General features: G+C 44.2%; 1 protein-coding gene and 1 long non-coding RNA gene across 4 annotated transcripts in view; one reads left to right on the forward strand and one right to left on the reverse strand.

The window, feature by feature from the left end:
* MARCHF10 (membrane associated ring-CH-type finger 10) overlaps positions 1–14,914 on the reverse strand; it is a 101,181-nt gene that overhangs the window by 18,932 nt on the left and 67,335 nt on the right. The window contains exons 7-9 of one of the 2 annotated variants that reach the window (XM_043536882.1): positions 11,999–12,165; positions 8,749–8,858; positions 5,396–5,509 (exon numbers count right to left, since the gene is read on the reverse strand). In XM_043536882.1, the coding sequence (XP_043392817.1) occupies positions 5,396–5,509; positions 8,749–8,858; positions 11,999–12,165 (391 nt within the window). The remainder of the gene's footprint in view (positions 1–5,395; positions 5,510–8,748; positions 8,859–11,998; positions 12,166–14,914) is intronic. The other variant, XM_043536884.1, reaches the window with a different exon arrangement.
* The window catches only part of LOC122463921, a 31,961-nt gene continuing 22,180 nt past the window's right edge, over positions 5,134–14,914 (forward strand). Inside the window, exon 1 of one of the 2 annotated variants that reach the window (XR_006287680.1) lies at positions 5,134–5,325. This is a non-coding gene — a long non-coding RNA (uncharacterized LOC122463921). The remainder of the gene's footprint in view (positions 5,326–14,914) is intronic. The other variant, XR_006287681.1, reaches the window with a different exon arrangement.

Below are 14,914 nucleotides of genomic sequence, written 5' to 3' on the forward strand. Positions count from 1 at the left end.
GGCCCGGGGTGCCTTTGTTCGATCCCGCATCCGCCTCCTTCGGGAGATGGATTGCAGCTCCCGCTTCTTCTATGCCCTGGAGAAAACAAGGGGGGCCAAGAAACATGTCACCTGCCTCCTGGCAGAAGACGGCACCCCCCTCACGGAACCGGTGGAGCTGTGTGGGAGGGCCCGAGTCTTCTACGCAAGTCTTTTCTCCCCAGATCCGACCGACCCTGGCGCTTGCAGAGTGCTTTGGGAGGAGCTCCCTACGGTCAGCGCGAGCGACCGAGACCGGCTAGAGTTGCCTCTCACTCTGGCCGAGTTCTCAGAAGCCCTCCGTAGTATGCCCACTAATAGGTCTCCAGGTATGGATGGGCTGACCGTGGAGTTCTATCGCGTGTTTTGGGACGTCCTCGGCCCAGACCTAGTCACCGTCTGGGCTGAGTCTCTGCAGAGTGGAGTCCTCCCTCTTTCGTGCAGGCGAGCTGTGCTCGCCTTACTGCCGAAGAAGGGGGACCTTCGCGATTTACGAAATTGGCGTCCCGTCTCGCTCCTCAGCACAGACTACAAAATTGTAGCGAAAGCAATCTTGCTGTGGCTAGGGTCTGTGCTGGCGGACGTGATCCACCCAGACCAGACCTACACCGTCCCGGACTGCAGTATCTTTGATAACCTATTTCTGGTTCGGGATCTTTTGGAACTCGGGCGTAGAGACAGTCTGTCGTTCGCCCTCCTGTCCCTAGATCAGGAGAAGGCGTTCAATAGGGTGGACCACGGGTACCTCCTGAACACTCTGCGAGCATTTGACTTTGGACCCCAGTTTGTGCATTTTCTCCGGGTGCTGTATGCCTCCGCAGAGTGTCTGGTTAAGCTCAACAGAACCCTGACTGAACCGGTCAGCTTCGGGCGAGAAGTATGGCAGGGGTGCTCCCTCTTGGGCCAGTTGTACGCTCTGGCGATCGAGCCCTTCCTCTGCCTCCTCCGCAGGAGGTTGACAGGGTTGGTGCTGCAGGAGCCGGAGCTGCGGCTGGTCCTGTTGGCGTACGTTGATGACGTGCTCCTTGTGGTCCAGGACTCGGGCAACTTGGCGCGGGTGGAGGCTTGCCAGGCCATCTATTCGGCAGCCTCCTCTGCCCGGGTCAACTGGGTCAAGAGCTCTGGCTTGGTGGTAGGAGACTGGTGGCAGGCGAGCTCCCTCCCACCCGTGCTTCAGACCGTCCGGTGGAGCACGGGTCCACTGCTCTACCTCGGCGTTTACCTTTCTGCCACGCATCCCTCTCTGCCGGAGAACTGGGAAAATTTAGAGGGCGGGGTGATAGAGCAGCTCCGGAAATGGACGGGACTACTCCGATGTCTCTCCCTTCGTGGGAGAGCGCTGGTGCTTAATCAACTAGTCCTGTCCAAGCTCTGGTACCGGCTCAACACCCTGGTCCCGGCCCTGGGTTTCCTGACCAACCTCCGGACATCGATTCTGGGGTTCTTTTGGTCAGGAATGCACTGGGCCCCTGCAGAGGTTCTTCATCTACCCCTGAAGAAAGAAGGACAGGGCCTGAAGTGTCTGCACACTCAGGTCTGCGTCTTCTGCCTCCAGGCCCTACAGAGGCTCCTTTATAGTGCAGGCAGTTCAGCGTGGAGCATACTGGCGCGCGCCATCCTGCGCCGCATCTGAGGGCTCCGATATGACCGGCAGCTCTTTTATCTCTGTCCAGGAGGTCTTCCGCGAGACCTCTCCGGGCTGCCGGTCTTCTACCAGGACCTCCTCCGGACTTGGAAACGGTTTTTAACGACCAGGTCCATGGCGGCCACCGAGGGGGCAGATCTCCTCGCGGAGCCCCTGCTACACAACCCCCAGCTCCGTGTGCAGGTGGCGGAGTCCCGCTCGGTGCGCCGGAGTTTGATCATGGCAGAAGTCATGAGAGTCGGAGACCTCCTGGACTATGACTGGGGAGACTGGCTGGATCCCCTGATGCTTGCTCGGCGCATAGGGCTCTCCAGACCTCGTACCCCCCGGTGCGTACTTCAGGAGGTGAAGGCCGCTTTGCCGCCCGCTGCTAGAACTTACCTCGATCGGGTCCTGCTCGAGGGCATGCCCGCCCCACCCACCCTCTACCCCAGGCCCGCCGGACCTTTTAATTGGACCCCTACCCCGTACACCCAATCGACTCCCTCACCCCTTTACGGCGAGCCGGCTGCATGAACTGCAGCTGGTATGCTTCCAAACCACGCCAAGGAAACATCTATACACGCTCGTGCTCCACACCCTTCACGCCCTCACCCTAGTGTCCCACCCCGACACAAAGTGGCGAGACCTTCTGCCGCCTTTGGAGGGTGAGCAGCCCCAGTGGTCCAGCCTATATTCCACCTTGGTTCCGAGGCTCGTTGGGGACATCAGTTGGCGGCTCCTTCACGGAGTTGTGAGCACAGGCACATACTTGGCGCGGTTCAACTCCATCCCAGATACTTGTCCCTTTTGCGGTTTGAGAGAAACACTGGCGCACGCATATTTGGAGTGCACCAGGCTGCAGCCCCTGTTCCGGCTCCTCACAAATCTTTTATTACGTTTTTGGTTGCATTTTTCCCCTCACCTTTTTATTTATGCACTCCCCATCCGTGGCCTCACAAAGTCGTGGGATTTCCTAGTTAACCTCCTCCTGGCCCTGGCTAAAATGGTCATCTATAAAACCAGAGAGAGGAGGTTGGCCGATGGAGTTTCCTGTGACTGTGGGGCCGTTTTCCGATCCTCGGTTCGTTCATGTATCCGGGTGGAGTTCCTCTGGGCGGTGTCCATCGACTCCCTTGATGCTTTTGAGGAGTGGTGGGCGCTGTCCGAGGCTCTCCGCTCGGTGTCCCCGTCCGGCTCCCTTTGTTTTGACCCTTTAATTGGGGGAGAGAGTAAGGGACCCCAGCCCCAGCCATTGCTGCTGCGGACACCACCACCTTAGAGGGGTCCTTTCACATGTGAGTGCACGTGCCCCCACCGGGTTGTCTACCCCGTAGCCTGCCCCTTTTGTTGGGTGCTTTCAGAGGATGGAATTGTTGGTGACACTCGGACGTGGCGCCAGGTAACTCGAGGGGGTGGCAGACCTTGAGAGTCGATGAAGCCCCCTCACTCTGGACCACCAGGTAACTCGGAAGGGTGGAAGACCACAAGAGTCGAGGAAGCCCCCCGCTCCGGGCCCAGGCAAGCTTGAACACTTCCCTCCCCTGAAGCTAATGAGAAAACAACTGTGATTGGTTGCTGTGTTACACATTGCATATGCTGTTGTTTTGTTTTGTAAGTGTGTTATGCAAATAAAAAAAAATCGCAAAAAAAAAAATTACTCTCCTATAGCCATCTGGCTCGACCCTGTCACATGAGTACAAAGTGAATCAAGAGAATCCAATATTCCATAGGTCATGTTCTAATTAAAATCCTTTCCAGCTTCCAGACAGTCAGGATTGAAAGCCTCAGTTCCCATCGGAATCAAGGAGAGACCGCAGATTAGCTACAAGCACCAAAGCCACTGGATCAATATATGTGACCTTTTCAGACCAGCTCAACTATATTTATAACACTCCAATGAAGCAGTGCTCTGTGAATTTAAAAATAAAAATGTCATTCCAAAGAGCTCCACAAGGTACAGAGCAGTTTCAGCTCCAGATGGACTTTTCCTGCCAATTGAATGAAAGCCTCTGCGGCAGCTTTGCAACTCATCAGAAGTGCTCTAAGAGAACAGAAATATGTCTTGCTCTGAAATATGTTCATGATGCCAACAAGCTGCATCATGTCATTTTTTTATTGTAAAATATGATACCAGGTGCCACCAACGAATGCATTCTGAACCATCCTGAAGTCTTGTGTATATGCTTGAAACACAGCTTCTTCCTGGTTCTCAGTTACTTTAAAGACCCCCTTATACTACTTTGGCACCAAAAAGCAGCCTTAAATTGGGTGGAAAGAGCCCCTAGAGTATACCATTTGCACTGGGGGCATGATTGGCTGGTGTAGCACTGATATGAGGGCCTTAAAATGACCCTGTTGGATCAGGGATTGGATCAGAGGCATGGTTGGCATGCACTGCACTATCAGTGGGATTTTCAGATGTACCTATGTGACTTTGAACACAAGTCCCACTGAAAGTCGCTGACACTTGTTCTCCTAAATCACACAAACACTTTTGCAAATCCTGACCTTCAGCTATTTTTTTTCTTCTCAGGGCCCATATGTGGCCATGTGAAGCAGAGTGAAACGAGAGTAGCCCTGAGCCACCTTAACCATGCCTCAGCTGCAGGCATGTGTTAACTGAGAATTAGGCCAGTTGGGTCCACATTCAAAAGTGCTTTTAATGGTGCACAGTTGTTGCCAGTACTTGTGCAATTGCGTTTGCTCAAGGTATGGCTTTGCCACTGTTGTAGCCTGCATCAAGTCACTCTTGACCATTGCTGTGCTAGTGCCGGTAGAAAGCACTGGTATGGCAGCTGCACCACTGCATTTGGCATGTCTCCCAGCATGCTTTTATAAGGCTCCTACAACTCTTCATGCACTTACCTTGTGCAGTATCTGCAGTGCTTCTGACTGTAATGTTATGCATAAAAGTTTTCTGTTTACAGGGTGCAATACAGCAGACTCAAGATTTATTTTATTTAAAAAAAGTAAAGAATCTTTTAATGTAATACTGCTGTTATTCAGTTTTAGATAGCTGCTATCTTACACACTGAATCGTTATTTATACAGGCCACAGTTAAAAAAACTTGGTATAGCAGCTCTCTAACTGTGGAGCTCTGCTTCCACAAACCCCATTTCACGGATCTGGGTGGGGAAGTCTGGGAATGCACTGGTACTGAAACAGCTAGAGGGAATTCTGTGTGAGATCATTGTAAATAGGTTTATGTTAACCAGATTAGCCAGACTGTGGATACAATGCACTAATACAAATTACAGGGGTACAACTCTGCTCTGACAAGGTTTTTGGGATTCTCATTCTTTAATGGTTCAGGCTGCATTTCCACATGCACATAGTTAATCCCAGATTTATTTTTTTTTAAACTTTTCTTCTACTGTGGCTGGTAACCAAGGGAAACACATAAGAACCCCCCCATTGCACAGCTGTCTCTTGTGGAGCTGCCAGAAGGGGTATGGAGCATGTGTAAGTAATTGGCAATCAGTGGGGGAAATACCCATCCTGCACTGGGATAGCATTAGGCAGGATTGTAGCTTGTACCTCTGTGGAAGGCTTAGGTTAGTGAATAAAACTTCATGTGGCTGATTTTGAAAAAGAAAGACTGCTATAGATTCTAAGTGGATTGCAGAACTTCTGTGGGCTTGACAACTAGGGAGGCATCACTGGCTGGATAAGGAGCCATGTAAGTAAAAAATGAGTATATGATATTAGTGGTGTGTGATTTGAAGTACTATCATTTTCACTCCTCTTACCCTGTCTCTACTGGCTTGGTTGTAGTTTAGTCGCATGAGTTCTGCAAACCTCTGTTCATAAAGGTGAAGGAGCAGCACAAGGTAGAGACCTGAATTCATTAGCTCACTTTGTGCCTGTGTGCAGAAGAGAGCCAATTTATTTACTGTAACCCTGGTTTCTAAAGACCTTAAGGACTAGAACCAGTACTCAGTTACTTCAGCCAGAGGCTATATTACCTCCCAAACTCATTTATTAACTCTGAATTATCTTCCTGGCTTGTATTTAATTTCTTAATTACTGTGAGTAGTGACTATCACATACAACAGCCTAGCATAAGGTCTCTGCACTGATATATGAGTGACCTGGCTCAGATTCCTGATCCAGTCTGTCAGACTCCAGGGCCAGCAGGGACTCCCAGCATTCCTAAAACACAACATACTAAGGACATAGAGTGGATGAGAGACTCAACACTGACCTTTGGCAGGCAATTAAAGGAGTAAAAGACTCTAAAGAGAGTCCTGTCTAAGGCTCACCCGTGGATTAGTAAATTCCAGGGGGGGCGGGGCGGGGGCGCTAAGGTCAGAAGGGACCATTATGATCATCTAGTCTGATCTCTGGCATAAAACCAACCATAGAATTTCATCTAGAATGTAACCTGCGATCACATAGGAAGGAAATGTAAAGAGGAGAAAATCAGTTGGGATCCATACAGGACAAAATAGGAAGAAAACAAATATAAATTAACTGCTTGGCACAAGTAATCGCAAATCTCAGCTAATAATTAACAAAAAGATAAAGCTATGCCATCTTAAACTGCTGTATATTTTGGCACATATCAGATCATCAGGTCTAATAAGCAAATGAGGAGTGGGCCTTTCCATAATTAGATGGAAGTTCTCCAGGGAAAACCATAAGTGTGGAGAACTCAGCATATGGCACTCTTCCCTTTCAATGCTACACCATGGAGTAGAGTATGCTATGCTGCTTGGCTGTTTCAGCTTTCTGATATGATGGAAATTTGAGGTCCTGACCATTTGTGGGCATTAATGATCTCACAGCACTTGTAGCCATCATAGGAGTGCTGACAACCCACTGTCTTGGCTGTACTCTGGGTAGGTAATTAATTCTGCCTCCCCAAATTCCCCCTCTGTAGCTGAATGTTATTAATTGTGAATCTAATCAATCTGCAGAACAAAACATAAGAATTACTTTGCCTGGCTTTTGACTATTTTTTTGTTTACATTTTATTCTCTGTAATTTAGTGCATCAAGCTGCCAATGGTGAAAAGAATAATTGAAATTAACAATAATAACAATTTCCCTCCAAATACACTGTTTCATATTGCTAGCTCAGAATGGCAGCCATCTTTCCAGCTCAGAGATAATTACATGTCACTGCTGAAGCAGAGATTTTTTTTTTAAGTGATAAATTAAACTTTTTAATGGGGCACACTGAACACTAAATGAACCCTTGAAGTTACTGATAATAGTGCTGGATCTAAGCAGCATGTTCTTGATTAAGAATATTGTCTTAAAAATTAAGCATTCAGGTACACTAGTCCGTGAGAGGAATAGCCTAAGCACAGGACCAGGAGACAGGTACTCATCAATGCTAATTGCTTCTCTGAACTTGAGCAAGTCACTTGGCCAAACTTTTTCAACAGTATACTCTGTCAGTGCTACCACTATAATAAACCTAAGAGATGCTCATTAATCTGGAAACTACAACCTTCCTTAAACTACAACATTCATCTGCATGGCTTAGCACTTACAAAATCTCCTCAAATCATTTTTTTGGAAACTGTATCTTCATTGGTTCTTCTGGTGTTTTTGCTTGTTTGGGTTTTTTGTTCCATTCCGACACGGAATTATATTCCAAGCCATGATGTTCTACTCTGCACTTTCAATGGGTATCTACAGACAATCTCATTCTAAATGAACCTTTATATTCCTATACATTTTACAGCACAATGGCAAATCAATCAGCTAGAAAATAGCTTGGTGGTATCACTTCTGTCAAAGCATGCTGGGAAATCATTTACTTTTTTATAACTAAATAAGGCCTAGAGCAATGCAGATGGGGAAATATACACTGTTTACTGCAAATAATTTTGAAAAACACAGTCTGGTAGAAGTGGCTATCTTCTACAAATCAGTGGGAAAGACTCTGGCACACTGCAGTATTTATTTAGATTTCTATAAATGCTAAATAGCATATCTATCCATATGTTTTAGGTGCTTTTGGCATAACTAAAATACATCACAAATAATACTTAAAAGTGCATCAGTACAAACATATAAATCACAACCAGCAAGCAAGACCTCCCACCAGCTTAATTCCCCTTATCTCTCCAACAATTACTCATCCTTACAATTCCACCCATTTTCAAATGCCTAGGAAAAGAGATGAGCTTTGCAGTATGTCCTTAAATATGAAATTTGATGTGTTGAATTGTCAAACTACCCAACATAGGTAGAGCCTATAATTCTGTAAAACATTTTAAAGTTTGAGAAAGGGTGTGTGTGCTTATCACTTTAATCTGTTTATGGTTCAGTGTGATTATTCCGGAGTGTAGAGACTCTGCTATTTGACGTAGTGCTTGCTTTCACATATTTTGCCACTCCCTCACCAGCATGACCTACCCTGTCATTCCTGTCTCCCTTTATGAACAACATTTATTTTGTTTCTGAACAAGCTGACTCCCATCACCATCTTATAGTAAAGTATTAGAACTCCATGCTTGGGATAATTATCTTCTGAAAAATTAAGCAGATTACTCTTTGGCAGGCATAAAGCTAAAAAATACTAAATTTATTGTGATGCTAGGTTTGTTTTCTTACAGCTCTCAATATCTCTGTGTCTTACTCCTGAATTTTTCTGTTTAAAATAAATTTATTCAACTTGTTTCACAAACAGCACTTTAATATTAATAATGGGATGATGTTCAATTCCTTGAAATTAAAAAATCCACCTGAATCTTCTCCTTGTCTGTGTTTTTTAAATTGTAAGATGCTGCAGAGGACAACTAACCTTGGCTAGTCTTCCCCTCAACAGGCTTTCACACTGCAATGTCATCTCTACCTAGCAAACAAGAATGTTATTCCCCATCTCCAAATGTAATTACAAACTTCCTTCACTCAAAGCCTCATGATATTGGGCAGTTTTGTGAAATGAACTGCGATTATTATTTTCAGACTCTTATTACTCGGGCTTTTTTACATGTCTTTAAATCTGCGTAAAGAAGCATATCTCTTCCTTGCAGTTTAGCTGGCTTCAGTGTATGATAGCAGATCATTACACACACAGAGTACTGCAAGCCAGCAATACCAAAATAGGATTACAGGCCTTTATTTGGAAAGAGTCAGTTTCTTACCCGAGACTGTTGGTGATTTCTGTAATAGTCATTCACATCAAAATCATCCAGATCAGCTATCAGGCTCTGCTTACACAGTTCACAGGTTTTCACTGCCCCCAGCTCAGCACCTGAAATTAAATGAGGAATTAAATACAGTGTTGAACTTGTAAGTCCATATTGAGCACAGTGTCTCTGTATATTACAAAATCACTACTATATGGAACCTTTATTTTTAAACCATTTTTTAGTCAAGGTTGCCAGCTTTGAATCTAAATTCCATTGAACTCTATTCTAATCATGCCCATTATTATGTGAGCTTTGTATAATGGTTTTAAATACTAGCTGTATTGTCTATTACACTCCATGTGATGTATAACAGTTTACAAAACTGTAACTGATATGGGTTACAAATGCAGGAGTTATGAGATGCATACCTTGATCAATATGGTTTATTTGACATAGAAAAGTAATATTTATGTACATAAGTTCAATTAATGTAAGTGGTCATTCACAACATTTCAGGGCCAGATTTCCAAGATTTCCAGCACCCACAACTGGGACCAGATTTTCTGATGAGTTCAGTTCCCATTTAGGTTCCTAAATAAAAGCCAGATTCTCAAAAGTCCATTCTGAAACCACTCCCATTGTGACAGTTTTGGCCAGACTTTCAAAATTGTTCAGGAACCAACGTGCACCCAGTATGTTGAGATCTTTTGGAAATCTGGCTTTTCAGTCCAGTGCCTAACTGGAAGCTCAGCTTTTCTGAAAATCTGGCCCTAACTATATGGGCCTGGCCCATAGGGACCAACTCACTCAAGACTGACAGTATGATGTGAAATACTCTTTTCTCTTGCTTGTTATCTATAAATGTATGTATGTTATAGATATTTTTTCTCCCCTTGTAAATTGAAGAGTCAACAGGCAGAGTTGAAAATGGTGAGTAAGATCTAACTTAGAGGGTCAGTTTTCTTTCTGGCAGGCCATTTCATTAGAGAAATCTTTGTAACAAGCCCTCTCTCTTATCACCGCTTGCTTCTCCAAGTCCTTAATTCCACAAAACACTAGAAGTCGGATTATAGTCCAGGAACCACATTTGAAAAACGACACCTCCAGATAACCAGTAAAACACTTCTATTTGTATTTATTTGTTTTGAAGTCTGCAGGAATTTTGCCACTGACTCCAGTGAAAACGAGACTGGACACTCTGCCTATTCTCTTTGACTGCATAGTGAGACCTCTACCTTCTGAAATGCAATTTCATTCACTGAACTGGTGGGGATAGTGGTGAAAAAGAGAAAAGGTCCAGGAAAATTCCACCTGAGTCTCAAGTAAAATATAACCATAACATCCACATATCAAGTCTCTGCACTCACGGCCTGGTCAATACCAAACAAATAAAGGTCCAGTGTGCTGCCTAGTATTTTCACTGGATGTCTTTCCTCCCCTTCCTGCCCAGCCCCCATCAACAAAGAAGGGAACAATCGGCTTCAGTTGCTTTCCACCATAAAAATGACACTGAGACACACCTCAATAAAGAGGAGGAAATTAATAAAATCCTTTAAAAAACCTCAAGCAGATTTTCACCCCCAAATGGAAGAAACTCTAGAGACTATGAAATCCTCTTGAAACTTTGCTATTGCCATTGATTTTTTGTGTGTGGAAGGCAGTCAGATATTGTGGTGATGGGTGCCTGTATAAAACTCTAAGATAAAACAATGGGTTCCAGTTGCTTTGGGGCTCACTATTATATTTAATATGTGGTTAGTATTGTTTAAAAGCATGTGTCCTTCTATAACTTTTCTTGGGCATTGAAAATAATCCAAGGTTATTACAGATACCCAGATCAGGGCCTTGCCCTAAAGACAAACATATATATATTTTTTTTTTTAAATCCTTTGCTGACCAGAAGTCCCACTTCTGCCCATCCAAACACATAGCTAGTCAAATGCCAAATGAATTTCCAGTATACTATCCGAACACACTCTCCCCTTGCTAGTGTTCTTTCTCACTCTGGCTCCCAAGCTGGCTGGCTGAACTCTCCCTGAACCCAGGGCAGGATCTGGGGAAGATGAGGGAAGTAGCTCACTCCCCTGATCCTGGGGTCAGTCAAGAATTTGACCAAGGATTAAGAATCTGCATTTAACTGCTACATCCTGTGCTGATGAAGAATAAAACAAGGTTGGTGTGAGCTCCTGTCTTCTTGAATCTAAGAAAAGAATTTTTGACACAAATCTAAACAGTAAGTTCTCACAATACATTGAATTAAGTGATAAACTTGCTTATTGTTATCTCTGGAGGCTGAGATCTGAGTCTGTGACTCTTATATGACACTGACTCCTCTCCTTCATTGCTAGCTGCTAAATTGCACTAATAGGCAGCTAAAACACATACATGTATGCTCAATATTCCTTTTCCATGCAAGCAATGGCTTAAGTGATGTGTGATTTCAAATGTAAGGGGGAGTGGTTCACAAGACAATCTTTGTATTAAAATATGGTCCATATTATGCAAAACTTTGCAAAACCCTGCTTTGCAATTCACATTTATAGCACTATAATGTTGTTGATCTTCATTCAGGACAGGAATAGAAATAGAATACCAGGAATGTTTCATTTTAGTATTAATATGTCAATACCAAGGTGGGGGATGAAGATCAGGGAAGCTTGCATAGCAATAATTTGCAGTGTACCTTTCTCTAGCTATCAGTTATTTTCATAAGCACTAAAATTCATCCTATGCAGGTTCCTTCTCCCCCTACTTCAATATTTTTTAAAAACACATATTTTTCTCACTTTATGGATTTGTCATTCAACATGCTCCCTTTCCTCCCCATTAATTAGTCTTACATGTGAAGTTTATGGATCCTACAAAATTTGTTGTTCACATGATGCTGCTAATAATGTGTAAATCCCTCAGCCTTTGGGGTGTGTGTGTATATATATATAAATTGGCTTATTTTATATGGTAAACTCTGGAAATTTAGAATTTTAGTTCTGGCCATTGGTCAACAGATGAGCACAAGTCTAAGCAAGGCCATCAAATATTTGCGGTTATTTCACCTAATTTTTGCGTTGTGGAAAAAGACTGAAATGTTGACAGACCTATGGGATAAATTCATCCCTGGTGCGTAACTCCACTGATATTAACTGATATAGCTCCACTTATGTCAGGGAGCGATTCCAAAGGTGAATTTGGCCCTCATATCATGAGGTTTCTTAAACTAGTGACATGCTGTTGCACTTGTAGTACTCTCTTCTCACATTCCTACCTGATTTTATCTTAGCTTTCAGCCATGTTTTTAGACATTCCTGATGAACAAACTGTAGGGTTCCTACGCACCCACATGGTTCTACCAGTGGATTTGTTAAAGAGCCCCCAGCAATCTGACATATTCGGCATTGGTCTCCTTCCTCTTCTGAGTCTTCGGCCAGTAGACTAAAGACACAATAGAACAAACCAGAAGTATTCTTTCACCAAACTCTACAGTCTAACATTAGAATTAATTTATACTTTAATTAACATGTTTTGGAGGGGGGGTTAAAGAGGCTTCCCTAAACATCTTTCAATATGTCCGTGATCTGAACAAATAATATCCAATGGGTTGCAATTACTATTCACTGTCAAACTTAAGATGTATGGGGGGGGGGGGAAAGGAAATCTTGTAGTTTCTAAATCCTTGGGGTTTTTTTTTTTTTTTCAATTTTTGAATCCATGATTGACAGTGTACAGCTCAGAAACTACAGCCACGGGTTTTTATACAAGAACCACAATGTTTTGCACTCAACCCCTGCAGAACCAGTTAGGGTGTGGTAGCTAATGCATACTGCCTTATTTGCAAAGCTGTGCTGTGTTGAAATCAAGGAAACAAATGGAATATAATTTTTTTTTTAAGGGGAAATATATTTTAACTAGAAGGAAAAGGACCAAAACAGTGTATGGGGATGAGAGGACATTTTAATGACTCCCTAATTACAAACAATGGAGAAAAATGTGATTTTAATTTTTTTTTAACTAAACTACAATCAACACTTCTTGCATGCATCAAAATGACCAGAAAGGATTCACGTTCAAGGACTAAAATTCTAAACAACAAAACAACTGAGAACTGGATTGATTTTAGTTAAACTTGGCAAACTCATCATAAACAAAAAGAAAAGGAGTACTTGTGGCACCTTAGAGACTAACCAATTTATTTGAGCATAAGCTTTCGTGAGCTACAGCTCACTTCAGCGGCTGCATACTGTGGAAACTGCAGAAGACATTATATACACAGAGACCATGAAACAATACCTCCTCCCACCCCACTCTCCTGCTGGTAATAAGCATATCTAAAGTGATCACTCTCCTTACAATGTGTATGATAATCAAGTTGGGCCATTTCCAGCACAAATCCAGGTTTTCTCACCCTCCCCCCCCCCCGCCCCCCCCCACACAAACTCATTCTCCTGCTGGTAATAGCTTATCCAAAGTGACCACTCTCCTTACAATGTGTATGAAAATCAAGGTTGGCCATTTCCAGCACAAATCCAGGTTTTCTCACGCCCCCCCCCCCCCCAAACTCACTCTCCTGCTGGTAATAGCTGATCCAAACTGACCACTCTCCTTACAATGTGTATGATAATCAAGGTGAGCCATTTCCAGCATAAATCCAAGTTTAACCAGAACATCTGGCGGGGGGGGGGGGGGGGTAGGAAAAAACAAGGGGAAATAGGCTACCTTGCATAATGACTTAGCCACTCCCAGTCTCTATTTAAGCCTAAATTAATAGTATCCAATTTGCAAATGAATTCCAATTCAGCAGTTTCTCGCTGGAGTCTGGATTTGAAGTTTTTTTGTTGTAAGATAGCGACCTTCATGTCTGTAATTGCGTGACCAGAGAGATTGAAGTGTTCTCCGACTGGTTTATGAATGTTATAATTCTTGACATCTGATTTGTGTCCATTTATTCTTTTACGTAGAGACTGTCCAGTTTGACCAATGTACATGGCAGAGGGGCATTGCTGGCACACGATGGCATATATCACATTGGTGGATGTGCAGGTGAATGAGCCTCTGATAGTGTGGCTGATGTTATTAGGCCCTGTGATGGTGTCCCCTGAATAGATATGTGGGCACAGTTGGCAACGATAGGTTAGGATAGGACAGGTTCCTGGGTTAGTGGTTCTGTTGTGTGGTATGTGGTTGTTGGTGAGTATTTGCTTCAGGTTGGGGGGCTGTCTGTAGGCAAGGACTAGCCTGTCTCCCAAGATTTGTGAGAGTGTTGGGTCATCCTTCAGGATAGGTTGTAGATCCTTAATAATGCGTTGGAGGGGTTTTAGTTGGGGGCTGAAGGTGACAGCTAGTGGCGTTCTGTTATTTTCTTTGTTAGGCCTGTCCTGTAGTAGGTGACTTCTGGGAACTCTTCTGGCTCTATCAATCTGTTTCTTCACTTCCGCAGGTGGGTATTGTATTGAATGCTTGATAGAGATCTTGTAGGTGTTTGTCTCTGTCTGAGGGGTTGGAGCAAATGCGGTTGTATCGCAGAGCTTGGCTGTAGACAATGGATCGTGTGGTGTGGTCAGGGTGAAAGCTGGAGGCATGTAGGTAGGAATAGCAGTCAGTAGGTTTCCGGTATAGGGTGGTGTTTATGTGACCATTGTTTATTAGCACTGTAGTGTCCAGGAAATGGATCTCTTGTGTGGACTGGACCAGGCTGAGGTTGATGGTGGGATGGAAATTGTTGAAATCATGGTGGAATTCCTCAAGGGCTTCTTTTCCATGGGTCCAGATGATGAAGATGTCATCAATATAGCGCAAGTAGAGTAGGGGCGTTAGGGGACGAGAGCTGAGGAAGCGTTGTTCTAAATCAGCCATAAAAATGTTGGCATACTGTGGGGCCATGCGGGTACCCATAGCAGTGCCGCTGATCTGAAGGTATACATTGTCCCCAAATGTAAAATAGTTATGGGTAAGGACAAAGTCACAAAGTTCAGCCACCAGGTTAGCCATGACATTATCGGGGATAGTGTTCTTGACGGCTTGTAGTCCATCTTTGCGAGGAATGTTGGTGTAGAGGGCTTCTACATCCATAGTGGCCAGGATGGTGTTATCAGGAAGATCACCGATGGATTGTAGTTTCCTCAGGAAGTCAGTGGTGTCTCAAAGATAGCTGGGAGTGCTGGTAGCGTAGGGCCTGAGGAGGGAG

The sequence above is a fragment of the Chelonia mydas genome, chromosome 27, assembly GCF_015237465.2.
Source record: "Chelonia mydas isolate rCheMyd1 chromosome 27, rCheMyd1.pri.v2, whole genome shotgun sequence".
NCBI classification, from domain to species: domain Eukaryota; kingdom Metazoa; phylum Chordata; order Testudines; family Cheloniidae; genus Chelonia; species Chelonia mydas.